The sequence below is a fragment of the Rhamphochromis sp. 'chilingali' genome, assembly GCF_963969265.1.
Source record: "Rhamphochromis sp. 'chilingali' genome assembly, chromosome: 17".
Lineage (NCBI taxonomy): Eukaryota > Metazoa > Chordata > Actinopteri > Cichliformes > Cichlidae > Rhamphochromis > Rhamphochromis sp. 'chilingali'.
This window is the reverse complement of record NC_137944.1, coordinates 11310951-11329040: the sequence shown is the minus strand read 5'-3', so window position 1 is coordinate 11329040 and position 18090 is coordinate 11310951. Positions and strand designations below refer to the sequence as shown.

Genomic DNA, 18090 nt, shown 5'->3' with positions numbered 1-18090 from the left:
TGGGATACAGCCATTGATCGGTGGTTGCAGATCAATGGTCATGACAGTTTGCAATGATCAAGAAACTGGCGTCAAAGCCCACTGTTCATTCAGTGTGGGAGTTTCAGTCATTGTGTAAATGGACTGTTTATAAGGCTGGGCAAACCTGTAGTCAGCTGAGACAGACGAAGTCACTTGTATAAGTGACAAAATGTTTCTCCCACTGAAAACGTTAAGTCCAGATACACAAAATCAACCTTGAGGGATGTCCTTACCTGGATGACTGAGCATACATCAACAGATCATGCATGTGATTGTTTATCGGTAAAATCGATAATACGTTTATCGGTACTTTCATCTGTTGTATCTGGTTTAAAAAGCTTGTGCAGTAAGATTATAAGTAACTAAAATATAATGTCCAGATAAATAATCTGAGAGCAATTATCCATCAAACATAAACTCACGCGCAGCGCCACTTTTAAGCTAACAGCTTTGTAATAAGACACGTGCCTGGCCCCTCCCCCTTTCAGGTCCGGCTTGCAGACGTAAACGTTACGCGCCGCTTTTATTTTGAATGTCCCAAACGGAAGTAGCCGTAGGTCTCGCTGTAGTTAAACGCTTTCTTCGTTCGCAGCTCGTCCTCCGCGAGGTTGTGGTCCGCTGTAGTTCGCGTGTCCGCTCTTCCCGCGGGTGGACGTCTCTTTAAACTCGCTGCCCGCTTTTAAAAAGCCCAGCTATGCACCGCGCTAAAGGTTAGAGGGTGTTTGGATCGCTCCTGTGCTGTTCAGCACCCCGGGGTCGCGCTTAGTTTGCGCCGAAGACCCTCGTTTGGTTACCAGAAATCTCCCAGAAATTCCGACAATGGAGCGAAATGGGAATACCTGTGAGGATGACCTGCAGGGTGCTGACGAGGAGGAAGAAGTGGACCCCAGGATACAGGTAAGGTGGGGTTAGGACAATGATTCCAGATGTGGAGTGACAGTAGGTTAAAAAATGTCAGAGCGTTTGTGTGTGTTTGTGTGTGTGTCATATTTTGACTGTCTCCAAAATGACCTACTGAGAGCTGTAAGTTCAATAATTTGGTTAACACGAGTCACAGCCTGAGGATTGCCAGTCTTATTTAATCACACTCCTCCCTTTCTCCCTCTCTGTGTGTGTGTTTTCCATCACTGGTGTGTTTTCTGTAAACAGGGAGAGCTGGAGAAGTTGAACCAGTCTACAGACGACATTAACCGCTGGGAGAGTGAGCTGGAGGTGAGACCCAACAACACACACTGCTGGCATCAGAATTATTGCCCCTCAAACACCGAGAGCAGGGCGTAAGCCGAGCTCTGGCACCCACCCAGCAGTCACTAAGTCTCACTTTTTTTAAAACTCTAAAGTGGTGAGAAATCGTGTCAGCGCTGTGAGATTTGTCTCTCTGCCACTGTAGTGTCAGGGATTTGCCTAGCAACGGTGCCATTGTTTTAAAACAGTCTAAACGGAAAGCTTTCGAAAGATGGAAAACTACTAAATGTGCATCAGTGGGAAGAGGTGGAAAAAATGAAGCAGGAACTGTCCCTCCCTGCACTTTATAAACTCCTAGTGCAGCTGTGGTCTTAGTCGGAAACACTGCCGTGGAGCGGTTGGTGAAATTCATCTATTTGCTCATAACACTCACGTTCATTTAGGAGTCTGAACAGAAACAGGAATCAGACACATTATGGAGGAATAAAGGATGTAAAGTGAAGCGAACAACTGCAGGAGGGCAGACGGCACACAGAAGGGGCAGCTTCGGCTCAAGTGTGTGCTAGCTGGGTCACTGTTGAGGAAAAGTGAAAACATTCCAGAGCGAGGCCTCAGTTTTTTGTTTTCCTGAAAGTAGGCCTCTTCTGTTTCTCATTAGCCCTGCGCTCACATCCAAACCCAGCAAACCACAGCTGGAATGACCGTAACAGCACGCACAGAGACAGAGAGGGACAGGAGGAGAGATTTTCCTGTAATCCATGTTTTAATCCATGTTTTCCAGCTGAATTTTAACTTATATATATATATATATATATATATATATATATATATATATATATATATATATATATATATATATATATATATATATATATATATATATATATATATATATATATATATATATATACACACATATATATATTAGGGGTGCAACGATATTCGTATCGATATTGAACCGTTCGATACAGTGCTTTCGGTTCGGTACGCATATGTATCGAACAATACAAAATTTTTAATTTATTTTATCAACTTTCCTTCTGACGATGCTGTCTGTGTTGAGCGCTCAGTGAATCTGCGTTCGACTACTCCGCCTAGGCTCGACAGTGCAGCCTAGGCGGAGTAGTCGAACGCAGATTCACTGAGCGCTCAACACAGACAGCATCATCAGAAGGAAGAGTGCAGGGCAAGCTAGCGAGACAGAAGTTAAGCTCTCCTTACAACATGGACCTCCCGCACTCTCATTCAGATCTGGCGTTTGGAATTATTTTGGTTTTCATGTGACGTATGACCCTGAAGGTAAGCGAGTCATGCACTAAAGTAAAACAGTATGTTGGATGTGCCATGCAATGCTCAATTACATGGGTGGGAGCTAGTGTGTTAGCGCAGTTAGCTCGTTAACGTGTTGGCCGTCTAGCCCCATGCACGGAGCGATCGGCGGTAGCTCGTTAACGGAGATTTGCCGTGTTGTGGCGTTAAGGTCATTTCAACGAGATTAACCTGAAAGCACTAGTGGGAACACAACGAATATGACTGCACATTTACGCCGACATCATCCTAGTGCAAAGACAAGTGGAAGCAGAAAAAAAACAAGCAAGCATGCTACTAACTTTAGCCGAGTCATTTAGACAGCTGTTAGCACATGATTCTCCTTATGCTGCTGAGAATATAGCCCAGAAGAAGCGGATAGTATAGCTTTTATTTTGGAAAGAGACATTTCTCTGTAATAAACTCTCTTTTTCCAAAGATGAGTGATTCCTCAATCAGATACAGGGCTCGCAATATCGCTAGCCCGACGTCCCGGGGCTAGCGATCTTTTCAGTCGGGCTACCAAAATCTATCTCTGCCCTGCCCGTCGGGCTATTGTAGGAAGGAAAAATATATGTCAATGCTTTTGCATTCTTTCAGAAATGTAGCTGGGTAATTATGTCATTGGCATCGGTGAGCCACTGTCAATATGTGACATATTGAAATCGCGTTTGAATTTGCGCTTGTTTTTTTGCTTTCACTTTGCAATGACAGCACTGATCTGTGAGTGATGATAATTTGTGCACCAATTCCTCTGACATAGTCTTATTAATTGTTAGCTTACTATGCAAACATGACAAGTGAAATCTCCCGCAGCTTAAACATGTGAGAGGTTGATCGCGCAGAGAATCGCTGAGCTTATGTGAGTGCGTGTGTAAAAGCAGCAGGATTTATATTTGACTACGATGACCTTCACAGACAGATATATATTTTAGTTCTGCTGAGCCAAATAAGACAGGTCAGGGTGAAGAAGTGACAGCCAAAGAAAAGCTTACCACAAAACTGAGAAGTTATGACAAATCAGACTATAAGGCAAAAAGAAAGTGCAGCTTTATGGTTTCATGGACAAAAGAATTTCTGTGGCTGCAATATGACGAGCTAAATAACCAGGGCTGCACATAAGTGGTCCGCAGGTGCGCATTCGCTGTCAAAATAAAAAACACGCACAAGGGTTAGGGTTAAATTTAAAAACTGTACTTTTGAGTTAAAATATATATTTATAATTTTAATAAATGACAAATTAAAAAGGCATGAACATTTTTTTTGTATCGAAAAAATATCGAACCGTGACACCAAAGTATCGAACCGAACCGAACCGTGAATTTTGTGTATCGTTGCACCCCTAATAAATAAATAAATATATATATATATATATATATATATATATATATATATATATATACTGATTTTATTTTTTAACGTATTGTTTCTTGGTGCTTTTTGGAAAGCTCAGCTTTTTCACAGCTTTGGCAGTGTTTACAGGAAACAGCATTATAAGTAGGGTGATCGATGTGAATACACAAGCAAACAGAAGAAGAAACATGGATGCATCTGGAGGCAACAAAAAAAAAGCTAAGGAGGAGCTAAGGACTATGGAAGGAGCCCCTGGCAGGCTGCAGGGGGTCCTCCTGCAGCCTGGAGCTGATTAAAAATGATGTACGGTAGATTCAGAGGATGAGTAAGTTGGGGCGGAGAGTTTAAATCCACAGTTGACTCTGCCTGCCAACACAACGTTAAATCTCTTCTATGTCTGGCAGATGTGGGACTGTGCCCTTGTGATGCGTGCCATCATGAGCCTCCCATAGAAAATAAACAGAATTTTAAATTTTAACCTTTATTATGAAGCGATAACTAAGTCTTCTTTATTATTGTCCCAGAGGAACAATTGAATCTGTCAGCTCCTGATGAGCTGAGCTGCCTTAACGAGCTTAATATACATGTCCTTATTTTTTTGTCATACATATAACATTTGCTGTGGTGAATTGAAATAATGCAGTTATTGTATGGAAAAGTTAAATTAAGCTTTTTCTACTCTTGGCTCTGTATGATGTCACTGAAGGGATATCATCTTGGGTACACACCTCTTGAATGTCTCTAGAGTATTCTGGTCTTTTGCTTATGGGGAGCATCCACCCAGACGAACTTTGAGTTAAACGCAGTATCTTTCAGGAATTTTTTTTAAATCCAGAAAAGCCTTGAAACAGGACCTGAGAGATGCATCTGGCCCTGCTGCCACTGAAAATAAGTGACAACAGGACTGATGGAGACATGAATCCAAATCCAAATTCTTCCACGGCGTGTGTTTGTCCTGTATTGGTCCACTCAACCCCAACAAGTCATTGCAGATGGCAACCCTGAGCCTGGTTCTGCTGGTGGTTTCTTCCTGTTAAAAGGGAGTTTTTACTTCCCACCAAGCAGTCATTTATAGGGGGTCATATGATTGTTGGGGATTTCTCTGTATTATTGTAGGGTTTTTACTTTACAATATAAAGCGCCTTAAGGCAACTCTTGTTGTGATTTGAAGCTATATAAATAAATTACAGTTAAGTTGAAATGTTTGGGCCCTGAATGCAGAAAACTACCATCAAGAAAAGTGGACAGTGTGTGATCAGCAGCTTCATTTTTCAGTATGACAGTGATACCAAACACACTGATAGTGCATTATAAACATGCCTGAATAGAAAAGCGCACAATGAAAGAACACTATCAGTCATGGATTGGCCTCCCCTGAGCCTGGACCTCAACATTATTGAAGCAGTGTGCGATCATGCTCACAGAGAACCAAACAAAAGGCAGAAACATCCAAAGAAGAGCTTTGAATGTCCTTCAACAAGCCTGGAGAACTATTCCTGAAGACGACTCAAAGAAATGGCCAGTATGCTTATGTAAGGGAGTTCAGACTGTGATGATGAGTAAAGGTGGTCATAGCAGGGCTTAAAGTAGGTGTTGACAGGTGGGGAAACCCCAGGTTTCAGTGTAACGGTGCAGCGTGGAATAGGTGACTCAAACAAAAAAAGTGAGTCATCCAATAAGTTTTATTCTCAGTAGATTTGTCTTTGACATTACCTCATTCTTTTGTTGTCTTGTATGATGTTTGCTGATGTTTCAGTAACCTCTGCACGTTTCCCACTTTCTTAGTAAAATATAAAGAAATAAGGGGTGACTCAAGACTTTCTCACACCGCAGTTATTCCATTTGTTTACAATAAATCTTGAATTTGTTTGATTAAACTAGTTTTGAACATTTGGCATTTGAATGCACAAACATTATATTTGTGTATGGTCGTGCCCAGTTCCAACAATCGGGCCCCTATTTAGTTTCCTGAGCAGTATGTAAGGCCAGCAGCGTGCTCACAGAGTTTACCTTGTAGATTCTGTGACGTGTCACCCGTCTTTGCAGGAACAGGACGTAGGAAATGCGATGATGTCACAGGAAGTGTGTTTCCTGTAGCGCCCTCTCCCTTCTCCCTCTTTAACCGCTCATTTATGCCGATCTGTGCTCTGTGAAGAGGATGCAGCTGCTTTTAAACCCCTCTTCAGCAAATTAAAGCATACACAGACACACAAAAGTAGCTGCATAAATGCACACGGATATTGGGCCCTCCTGCAGTAATGCTTCATCCTTACTCATACTCATTCAGTGGGTCACCACCAAAAAACATAAGCAATGCTGCTTAGCAACAATGAGAGCTGACACACCCACTGCATAAAACAAAGAAAACAAAATATAGTTTACACACTCTACAGTTGTGTGTTACATGGGTAAACCATGCTCTTGTATATGGGTATGACTAATGGGGGCAACAGGAAATCTCACACCACAATAAGGCCTGATATTACACAGATATAAATAATAACCACAGTTGTTGTTCTGTAACGCTGCACTGAAGACACAGTGGTGCTTTGAACAGTCTACCATGTCCAACCTAATAGTGTGACCCGATAAGTTCCTCTCCTCATTTCTAAGTGTGTGTGTTTGTGTGTGTGTGTGAAGGACTTCCGTCAGAGGTTCCGAGCAGTGCTGGTTGAGGCAACAGTTAAACTGGATGAGCAGGTGAAGAAGATCGGGCGAGCCGTGGATGACTCCAAACCCTACTGGGAGGCCCGCAAAGTGGCAAGACAGGTACACACACATGCACACACACACACATTCACAAGAGTGAGCGGGAGTGACTCCAAGGTCAGCAGACAGTGTGAGGGCAGGATTACTGAGGATTAACAATGAGAAGTTTAAACAGAGCCGCTTCTATCTACTTAAAGGGAGTACGGTCACATGACGCCTATATTTAAACTCAGTCACAGCTCTGCATCTTAAGCTAGTGTCTCACGCATGCACGCACGCACACGCAGTCTCTGCGTGGTGATAGACTTGCGACATTTTGCATGGCCTGACTTGTTTCTTTTTGCTGGATCTGGGAGTACTTGTCATGCTTGCAGCACTGCTGCAGGGAGACACAAAGCAGGGCAACACAACCTAAAGGTTAGGACACCAAGTCTGTGCTTCTCCCTCTGCAGTGGCTCATCTCATTTATTGCTCCAGGCTGTTGAAGCTTCCACCCCTCCATCCTAGCCAATGCAGGAGCTTATGAGTCATGCATCAGAAGGCTGACATTTGCATGTCAAACTGAAATAGATTTTGTACACGTGTGTGTGTGAATGTACGTATGTGTGTGTATGTTGCTTATCTCTGTTGCGCTGTGACAAAATACCTGCAGGTGGCATCTGCTTCTGGTATTAACACGTGAGAGCCAGGGATTACTGCAGGTTTTGAATTTTGATGGGACCGGCATTTGCACGAAAGGATCAAAATCCTTTGCTTGTGTGCGTGCGTGCGTGCGTGCGTGCGTGCGTGTGTGTGCGCGCGTGTGTTTGGGTGATTTAAACAGAGCAAAGCCGATAACGGTCTCGGGTTTAAACTGGCGTATTGTCTGGTTATGATTTATAGACAAATATTTAATATTTAATACACGACCTACTTTAAAAGGACTCATGCATGACCTCGCTGACCCTCCACCACAGACACACACATATTCCATCTACCCCCACCCATAAGCCAGTTACATCCCCTCAAACACCGCCCCCCATGTTTTCCCCCTTACATTCCAACAACGATTGGGGTGGGTGGGGGGTATTTTCCTGCACTGTCCTCTCTTTTGTCCCTTTTACCCAGCATTCACTTCTGCACCGCTGCCTGTTTGGCTGTCTGTGTCCACACCCTGCATATCCCACCCTCACCACATTGGGTATTAGTCACCTTTCTCCACCTTTCCCAGCCCTGCAACCATCTCACCCGTTTGAAATTGTAAATAGGATGTCTTTAGAGAGACTTAGACATCAGACGGGGTGACTGTGTCTGACACATGAATGAGTCTCACACTCACACACACACACACACACACACACACACACACACACACACACACACACACACACACACACACGCACGCAGCCATGGTGCATATCACAGCCTGCCAGGCTATTTCAGATCCAAAGAACATCATATTGTTTGGTTCTGAGTGTCACATGATTTGGTCTCTATGACATCAACTTAATTAACTGATAACAAAGCCCATTCATTATGTGCGTGGTGTCTGAAGCTCAGTGTGCTTTTGTGCCATGAAGATAATGGCAAATTGTGTTCTCAAGCGTTGACACGTTATTCACGAGGGTGACAAAGACTTTTCGTCAGGCTTTTTGCAAAAGGCAGAAACTCACACAGCACTGACACGTCATGGAAACACCACCAAGCCAGCAACGAGAAAAGCTGCTCTGATTGGGAAGTTCTGGTATTTTTGTGTCTCTTTCTGTCTTCATCTTGATGGATGTTGTTTTAATGTTTCAGTTCCTTTTTTCTGTTTTTCTTCTTGTTTTTGCCTCATTAAATATCTATTACCCTCCTTCTGTTTCCCCCCTCAACCTCCCTGCTCTTAGAGCCTGGGAAATGGGTCACGATGAGAGACAAAGAGGAAGGATTCATCTTTACCACTTTGTTGAAATAGCAGATCGCGCGCAATAAAAAGCTGTTATCTTCCGCCTCTTTTCTCTCTCTCGTCACCTTTCACAGGCCTTAGCAACAACACTGTCACGACAATTGATGCCAAAGATTTTGTATTTTCTACATTTTTTGTGAGTTGGAGCTAGGGCTGCTTGATTATGGCAAAAATGATAATCACGATTATTTTCACTGAAATTGAGATCGCGATTATTTGACGATATTTATTTAACCCTTTAAGACCCACCATAGAACCAAGTCCGCCAGAGCTTATATTATTTTTTTAGAATAGAATAGAATAGCCTTTATTGTCATTGTACAGAGTACAACGAAATTGGAGTGCCACTCCCTTGGTGCAAGTTTCAATAATAAATATAAATGTAAAATATAAAAAGTACAAAAAAAACAATCGTAAGTACTCAAACAATAGTATGTACAATATATACAGGATAGCAGCATTAATATAATGACAGTAGGAATAGCAGCATAATATAATGACAGTGACGGTATGGAATAGGTTCAATTGTTTTTGTGCTTATTTACTACGGTGATAGCTCTGGGAAAGAAGCTATCCCTGAATCTGTTTGTCCTGGTTTTATGTGACCTGTACCGTCGGCCTGACGGTAATAGTTCAAACAGTTGGTTGCTGGGGTGAGAGTGGTCCTTGATGATATTGCCAGCTCTGCTGAGGTACCGAGAGTTTGCAGTGACCTCCAGGCTGGGCAGAGAGCAGCCAGTGATCTTCTGGGCTGTGTTGATGACCCTCTGCAGTACTTTCCTGTCCGCAGCTGAGCACCCTGCATACCATGTTGTTATGCCGTACGTTAGGATGCTCTCTATGGTGGCTCTGTAAAATGTCACCAGCAGCCTCTCCTCCAGGTTGTTCCTCCTGAGCACTCTCAGAAAGTGGAGATGCTGCTGGGCCTTTTTAACCACCGCTGTAGTATTTGCAGTCCAGGAGAGGTCATCAGATATCTGCACGCCCAGAAACCTCATGGAGTGTACCCTCTCCACACAGCTCCCGTGAATGTAAAGTGGGGCCGGGTCTGCTCTGCCCTTCCTGAAGTCCAAGATAAGTTCTTTAGTTTTCGTGGTGTTCAGTTGGAGGTTGTTAACTGAACACCACTCAGTCAGTCTGTTGACCTCATCTCTGTAGTCCGACTCATCCCCCCTTGAGATGAGTCCAACCACTGTGGTGTCATCCGCGAACTTTATGATGGTGTTTGAGAGATGGGTAGGGGAGCAGTCGAATGTGTAGAGCGTAAACAGGAGGGGACTCAAAACACATCCTTGTGGAGACCCGGTGCTGAGTGTGATGGTGCTGGACCGGTGGGGGCCGAGTCTGACAGACTGTGGTCTATTTGTCAGGAAGTCCTTGATCCAGAGGCAGATGGGGGTGGAGAGTCCCAGGTGAGACAGTTTCTGGACCAGGATCTCCGGGATGATATGATTGAATGCTGAGCTGAAGTCCAGAAAGAGCATTCTCACATAGCTTCCTCTGTGCTCCAGGTGACTCAGCGCAGTGTGGAGCGCTATGGTGATAGCGTCCTCGGTGGAACGATTTTTCCTGTAGGCAAATTGGTGGGGGTCCAGAGTGGGAGGCAGACCGGCCCTGATGTGCTGACAGACCAGTCTCTCAAAGCACTTCATCACTACAGGCGTAAGTGCAACAGGCCTGTAGTCATTTGGGCTGGCCACAGCTGTCTTCTTGGCGATGGGGATGATGGTGGAGGTTTTGAGGCAGGGCGGGACGGTGTTTGATGATAAGGAAAGGTTTAAGATTTTAGTGAAGACTCCGGTCAGTTCGTCAGCACATGCTCTGAGAACCTTTCCATGTATTCCATCAGGACCTGCCGCCTTCCTGGGATTCACTGACCTTAGAACACACCTCACTTGGTGCTCCCTAAGTGTTAGTGTGCCAGTGCTGGGGGCGGGTGGAAGTGGTGTGGCAGCTGAGGGCTTGGTCGTCTCAAAGCGGGCGAAGAAACGGTTTTACATGTTGTAGTGCCGTTTGTGGGAGCATTTCAAGTTGCTATGCAACTGTTATAGCCCATATTTTAATAATATGTATGCATTAAGTCCATAGTAACTACATTAATTGCAAAAAAGTGCAATAAACTACAAAAAAATTGAAAATCGTTTTTGTTTTTTGTTTTTTACATATATTTCTACTTGGAGAAATTTAAGAGGCTTATCCCTCAAAACTTTAAATACAAAAAAGTTGCAAAAAATAGTTTACAACAACAGGAAATTTATTTTGAGTGTCTTCATAGTTTTATTTTGGAGATACACCAATTTTTATATACTGCAGGAAAAACAAAAAAACAATCCTATGACGCAAATTTGCAAAGAAAACAGCAGGTGCATCAAAATAAACTATTTCCAGCAGTGCAATTCGAGTTCTAAGCATCCCAGAAACTATTCAGAAAAGTCAAACATGACCAGTATAGGTTTTTAAGGCGTACAAGTAAAAAAAAAAACATTTTCCGCGAAAATGACGTCACTTCCGGTTTCGGCCAGGAAATGGCGGACATGCGACAGTTCGCGCTGACGTCTGTTTCACTGTAGGAAGTGTTACGAACAGCTGATCGGATCGGCAAAGCGTGTTTCTGGAATATTATGTTTTTGTTCCTGCAAGCGCTTTTTATGCAATTTTTGCAAAGCTATATGTGGAAGGAAACCGTGACCGAGGACAAGCTGACGGCATCAGATGTAAGTACAACTCCTCCGGTTTCATATGCAAAAAAAATTATTGCGCTAGCTTACACGGTTCAGGTTCTACAGGGATTTAAAAATAGTTACGCAAAACGGAGCGTGCTGCTCTGACTGGCTTTAAAGGGTTAACAATAACAATGTATTGAATAATGACTTTAAAAAATAATATAAAATAGTGTGCAACACCACTGAAGTTTTTTTTTTTACCTCTCTTTTCAACCAACAGCAGTCACTCTCCTCTCCAAATAACTTCTGCTTAGCTTTCCGAGCTTCCCTCAGGTCCTCTTAATCAGCGGTCTCCAACCTTTTTTGCGCCACGGACCGGTTTATGCCCGACAATATTTTCACGGACCGGCCTTTAAGGTGTCGCGGATAAATGAGGGAGGGGCTAATAATCGGCTCAGTCATTTTTAATGATCGTTGAAAGCCCAGATCGTAATCGTGATTAAAATTCGATTAATTGAGCAGCCCTAGTTGGAGCAGACCTCTGATCACTGCTGGGTTTATCTTAAACATGGCCGACGTTACACGGGTTAACAGCTTGTGTGACTACACTGACCTTAGTAACGTGAAGTGCGTTGCTATCAGGGACAAGGACAGAGAAAATCTCCTGGTTATACTCCAACTTTTTTTGTAGCTCATTAACACTGCTGTTGTCCACATTGTTTTCAGTCACTCAAAGTATACAGGTGTATACTTGCTAGAAGGTTGGTGTCAGTTCAGCTCACTGCTTGAGCAGGCTATATGTTGCAGTGGCCCTGGGATCAAGTCCAACTTGCTGCCCTTTGCTGCATGCCTTCCCCTACTCTCTTTGCCCCTCTTTCCTGTCTACCTCTCACTGGTGACCTATTAATCAAAGGCAAAAAGCCCCTCCAGAAAAGTGTTAGCAGGTACTGTACTTGTACCTATCTATCATAGACAGACTATTTTGATGGCACTATATTGCCTTTGAATTCAGGTGGTTTCAGTCTCATTGCCACAGGATTGAAGTCAAGCACAAAGCCATGCAGTCTGTCTTGTTTTAATGTGCTCTCTGAATTTGAGTGTGGCACTGTAACAGGATGCCACTGTTGCAAGAAATCAACAGTGAAATTTCTTTCCTCCGAGATATTCAACCATCAGCTGTGAGTGGTATTATTGTTTCAGCTAAGCATGGCCAATGAGCTGCTGACTCCATAACTGTAGCGCTCCAAACTTCCTCTGTTATTAACAAAAGCACAAAAACTGTAAACCGGGAGCTTCACCTCATGGCTGAGCATGTAGGTGACCCGGTGCTCTTGTTGTAATGGTGTATATTACACAGTGACTTTAGTGTTACTGTGTTACATTTCAGCTTCACAATAAGTAAGAAAAATAATTGTTTTCACTGTTTCTATAATGTAAATCCAAGTATAGGCTTCAATGTGTAGGCTATGTGTTAAAAGTGACATACGTTTCTTATCCTTGACGTCATGTCAGCAGGATTACATTCATACAGACCAATTCATGTGTTTCAGCTTGGGTTTTGCTTTCCTCTGCGTCTGCATCTGTTTATGGAAAACGCTGGTAGAGAAATCGCTCTTGGATTTTAAAGAATAGATGTTTGAGACGTTGAGCTGTGCATTCATGTTAACATAATAATAAGTGTTAACATGAATACACAGCTTTACTTCTTAGTTTAAAAGGACCATTTAGTAGAAACAATCGTCCATTGAAAACACTTTGAGATAAAAACACAAAGTAGACGAGCAGGTTTGGTTCCATTGTAAACCCGACAGACAGGCAGCATGAAATATGTCCCTCTGAACTGCTGTACTGTTAATAATACACTTGTTAAATACTAATCACCAGAGGGAAAGTTTCTCCCTGATTATTATTATTCTCTCTTTCAAGGACATTGAATTGGAGTTACTGTAACTACTTCATGTTAGCATTCAGCCAGTGCAATGACCTTGGAGTTATGCCTGTCTGAGTGGGTCCAAATATGTCCAACGTGATGAGAATAACCCTCCTGTTAACTGTGACTGTGGGCAGGAGGAGCCCACCGACAGTGTGTCAGATTTCCTCAGTGACAAAGATTCTGTTTGTCTATTGGATCAAGGCTCAGTTGTCTTTTTCTATGAATGTTGGCCTGTTTGGGCGTCATAAGGACTCAACCAATTCGATTCAATTCAGTTTTATTTATATAGCGTCAAATCACAACAACAGTCGCCTCGGGTTGCTTTATATTGTAAGATAAAGACCCAACAATAATACAGAGAAAACCCCAACAGTCAGACAAGCTCCTTATGAGTAAGCCTTTGGTATCAGTGGGAAGGAAAAACTCCCTTTTCAGAGAAAGAAATCTCAAGCAGAACCAGGTTCAGGGTTAGAGGTGTGAGGGGAGGGAGGCCGAGGGCGGGTATGGGTCCTAAATTAAACACACAGGCAACACAAAGACTCCTGGTTCATTCATACCATGTAAGAACTTAGTGAACTTTTACTTCATGAAAGCAATTTTAAGTCATTTGTCACTATGATTTATAAGGGACCTGTTTTGCTTTTCTCTAGTTTTTGTCATTCTTCTACTCTGGATAAAGTTTCAGCTATGAGCCAAGTTTCAGGTTTCAAGATCAGTTTTGTGTAGATTTTTCTAATCTTAATGATGTCATATCTCTAACATGGTCATCTTGGGCACACAGCTCTGGCTCAAAGACACTGGGACTCTGCACACCCATTGGCTAATGTTTTATTATTGACAGATCATTAACCAATAACAATACGCTGCTTTAGCCTTCCTGCCGAATCTAAGAAGAACCAAGAGGGTTTTTTTTCCCAGTTACCGGCTAAAGTTAAGGCACTTATGCATGAGAGGGCATGTGGAGGTGTGCCGTTGTCCATCTTTTATACACAGTCCATGCTTTGGCTGTGAACACAGCTCTTCAAATCTTTTGGTTTTGTTTTTCAAGGGCAACCAATCAGGATGAAGCTGGCTTAAAGCAAGTAGGGAAAGAAGCATAAGCAGCTCTTTTTTTTTTTTTTTTTTTAGACTGCACCGAGAACCAGTAGATGATAAATGAGCGTTATTTTGACCAGTGAGCCAAGCAAAGGTACTCTATTAGGGAAAATATGGAGCAGGCAGTGAGCTGTTTCACATCAGAAATGTGTGAAATGTTAGCAGTAATATTTACCTCCTGAATTGTATTTTTAGGTGGAACATTTGGTTTCCAGTCTGACTTAATAAGTTCTGACCGCTGCTTGTCCTTCCCTGAACTCCAGGCTCAGATTGAAGCGCAGAAGGCCACTCAGGAATTCCAGCGGTCGGTGGAGATCCTGCGGGCAGCCAAGGAGACCATCGCCCTGGCCGAGGAGAGGCTGCTCGAGGAGGACACCCGGCAGTTTGACTCCGCCTGGCAGGAAATGCTTAACCACGCCACACAGAGAGTAAGTATATAAATGCAGCACAGCCCAAAAATTCCATCCTGAACGAGCGGTTTAGCCTCAGGCGTTTTTTTTCTCGGTCGTTTCAGGTGATGGAGGCTGAGCAGGCGAGAACGTGCAGCGAAGCAGAGCACAAGAAAACAGCAGCCAACCACAATTCCTGCATAGGCCACATGAGGCAGCTCGAGAAGAAACTGAAACGCTCCATCAACAAATCGAGGTTTGTGATCGGATTTTGGGAAATGCTGCTCATAAGTTTGCCGCCGCCTGAACCTTTTATGCGAGCGTGTTGGGGGTTTTTGCCTTTGCTGGATAGATTAGCAGTGAAGATAGACCGGAAACAGAGGAGACAGAGTGCGAAGACACACAGAAAAGGGCCGTAGGTCAGATTCAAGCCCAGGCCACTGCACTCTGGCCATGGTGCAAGTGGTTGCCTGCTCACCCACTGAGCTAAAGTGGCGCTCGAGAAGTGGGGGAAGCGAAATTTCTGTAACCTGATGAAGTCCAGATGTTTTGTGTGTTGGCTGACAGTACTGGGTTGCGCTCCCTCCATAGAGACGTGGAATGTGACTGCACACGGAGGAGGGTTGTTCTTCCAGCGGGCTAAATTTCTCTCCTCCCCCTCTCACTTTTTTCTTCTTCTTCTCCCCCTGCAGACCGTATTTTGAACTCAAAGCGAAGTATTACCTACATCTGGAGGTATGTATCACCTACTCATAGACTCGAAGGAGTAAACATAATCTATATATCTGTGTTTTATTACAAGGTGTCTTTGCTGAGAAACACTGTTTTATTTCTCACAGCAAATAAAGCGTCATGTGGACGAGCTTCAGGCCAAACTTGTGGTTGCCAAAGCGGAGTACCGCACGGCGCTGCGCAACCTGGAGAGCATCTCAGAGGAGATCCACGCCCAGCGACGTTCCCTCGCCATGGGCACCAGGGAGCAGGGAGTTGGAGCAGAAGGCGACGGCGGCAGCGACGACATCGCCAACTTCAAGATGGAGTCGGACGGTTTGTCGAGTGAGTGCCACGCCCACTCGGAGATGGGCAGTCACCCGCGTCATCGAGCCGCGTTATCATTTCTTTGTTTTTGTTGAGCCGTTTGCATGTGTGTGTCTTCAAGCTCACATCCCCGTGTGTGTGTGTGTGTGTGTGTGTGTGTGTGTGTGTGTTTCAGTGGTGTCAGTGTCTATCGACGAAGAGGGCAGTCACAGCAGCTCAGAGGAGGAGGCCGACTCGCACTCCACCTCCTCGCCCCAAGCAACCTCTTCCTCGCCTTCCACCTCTGCCTCCACCCCCGTCGACATGCCTCAACCTTACTCGTCCTCCTTGCTCCACACCCCCTCCTCATCCTCCTATCTCTCCTCCTGTCCCTCTTCCTCTTCCATCCTGTCCTCCTCTTGCCCCACCGGTGTCCTGGAGCTAGCGAGCCCCTCTGGCTCTCACAGCCCAGACTCAGTGTGCAGTTCCGGGCACGCCTCGCCTCTCCTGGGCCCTCGCAGCCAGTGCAGCGGCGCCTCCTCTCCAGACTGCGACCAGGAGAGAGGTGTGTGTCCCACTGAGCACTGATGTGCAACCTGATCCTGAGCACGTTTCCTGACAAACAAAAGCAAATCTAATGACTGAGGAATTATTTTGGCAGAGGATGTTACAGGTTTAAAATAAAAGTAGGAGTCCTTGTGAAGGACTCGTAATGTAGAAGTTGCTGGTTAACTTTTGTCTAAAACTCTATGTCGGATAATTTCCCTGATTTAATTGAACCTTTCCTTGCACTTTTCTTCCTGCGTGTTTTCCAGGCAACAGAGCAGAAGGAGCAGAGGCGACAGTGGAGAGCGGTCTGAACAAGCTGACCTTGAATGTAGCGCAAGAACGAGATGAGGATCCCGCTGATGAGCGAGACCCCCACTACATTAACCCCGAAATCACATCTCCCACCTCCGCCACGTCCATCCTGCTCCTCAACAGCGTGTGACGAGGATGCGTCGTGGCGCGAACACTCGCCATGCGCAGCTTTAAGACTCAGTGGATTCACTGGCAGAAGACACAATGGGAGGAGAGTGAAGCGCTGCACACCCGCATGACTTTGTGTCTCATTCGTTGTGCTGTCTAAACATCAGTGCTGTCACGTGGAAGGTGCTGCGTGTAGCGTGTTTAACATCTTTCATTATAGGATGACTGATGGACTCTGCTTCAGCCTTGTGGTGTTGAGTGTCAGCACTGCATTTCCCCTGGACCCTCCCCTTCCCTCCTGCTCTGTATTTGCTACAGAAGACAAAGTTCTTCTCATCTTGTGCCAAAAAAACTGCGTATTACGACTGTGTGACAAAGTTCCTCTACAGACTGTGGAAGACGTTGGTGATTTCAGTTGTGTTTTAACATGTTCACGGGTCATGCAGGATATTTCCAAGGTAACACAGGAAACTTTAATAGTTAACCTGCTACTGTTGGCACCGGTAACATGCATTTCATTATTTTGAACAGCGTTACGCTCCTTTCTTACTCCATGTCTAAATTCTTGGACTGATTTTCAGGTCAGATACAGGGGGTCAGTTCATCCTTATTTTTACCCTCCAGTTAAGCCAGCTTTCCTTTGATTGGTTGCCAGAGAACAAACAGGTTTGTGGACCTAAAATATCCCCTTTCTGTGACATCATAATCTTAAACATAGTGTTTGAAACAATCTGAATTAATCACTTGTACCTAAATTGAACTCATTTTTTAAAACTTTGGCCCACCGCTGTAATAGTATTTATAAAGGATAATACGTCCCCTTTAAGTGAGGGTCAAACTGGGACAAAGACAAGCTGTCTCCTGAAGGATTAGTCCATTTTCGAACCCCTCCCTTCTACTCCTGTTTATTCCAAATGAAGAACGACGGCGTCGGCTCTGGAGAGCAGAAGTAGGACCTCGAGTGCAGGCGACACTCTGAACACTAAAGAGACTTCACGTGGGGGACTGAGCCCTGTTTTTGAGGCAGAACTGGTCTTCCATTTGGATTTTTGAATGAGTGACTGAATGTGTGTAAAGTGCAAACCGCACTGTGAGGTCGCCGGTTTGCACGGATGTGTGAGCGAATGACTTTTTGAATGTGTGTCTTGTGTTTTTTGACCCTGTAGTACAAATACTCTATATTTATACTCCTGTATTCTTGTATATGAACGATGTCGTGTGGTTATCGTTGTAGCTGTTTAACACCAAATAAGCAATAAACACGTACTTCATCTAACTCATCAGCGAATTGATGGTGTGTGTTAGACGTTCAGGTTGTTGATTGTCATAGTGGTGATCACTGCAGCCTGGTTTTTGGGAACTTTTTATTTTATGTTAAAACATGCCACCGGTGGAAAAAAGTGACCCAAGTCATCAAATGAAGCACTAACAGCTGCCTCGTGCTGCCACAGCTGCCAGCGTAGTGCAGTAAAGATGGTCTAGAGTTACAGATTTGCTCGGCAGCAAGGCCGACTGGAACTG

The 18090-nt window shown here is 44.2% G+C and overlaps 1 protein-coding gene across 2 annotated transcripts; it reads left to right on the top strand.

Annotated features, from left to right (window-relative positions):
* Positions 1-584: 584 nt before the first annotated feature.
* LOC308383996 (SH3 domain-binding protein 5-like) lies at positions 585-17845 on the top strand. Of its 2 annotated transcripts, XM_080862281.1 has the most exons (9): positions 585-918; positions 1171-1233; positions 6508-6636; positions 14458-14622; positions 14709-14839; positions 15276-15318; positions 15423-15639; positions 15797-16165; positions 16416-17845. In XM_080862281.1, the coding sequence occupies exons 1-9, from the start codon at positions 841-843 to the stop codon at positions 16589-16591; spliced, it is 1371 nt and encodes a 456-aa protein (XP_080718407.1). In that variant the 5' UTR covers positions 585-840; the 3' UTR covers positions 16592-17845. The 2 variants fall into 2 exon arrangements, with proteins under 2 accessions (XP_080718407.1, XP_080718408.1); XM_080862282.1 differs by lacking the exons at positions 585-918; positions 1171-1233; positions 6508-6636 and adding an exon at positions 11026-11217.
* Positions 17846-18090: the final 245 nt, after the last annotated feature.

Coding starts and splice junctions, on each gene's coding strand:
- LOC308383996 (XM_080862281.1), top strand. CDS start 841: ATGGAGCGAAATGGGAATACCTGTGAGGATGACCTGCAGGGTGCTGAC. Junction 15,319..15,422: donor AGTATTACCTACATCTGGAG/GTATGTATCACC, acceptor TATTTCTCACAG/CAAATAAAGCGTCATGTGGA. Junction 15,640..15,796: donor GGAGTCGGACGGTTTGTCGA/GTGAGTGCCACG, acceptor TGTGTGTTTCAG/TGGTGTCAGTGTCTATCGAC.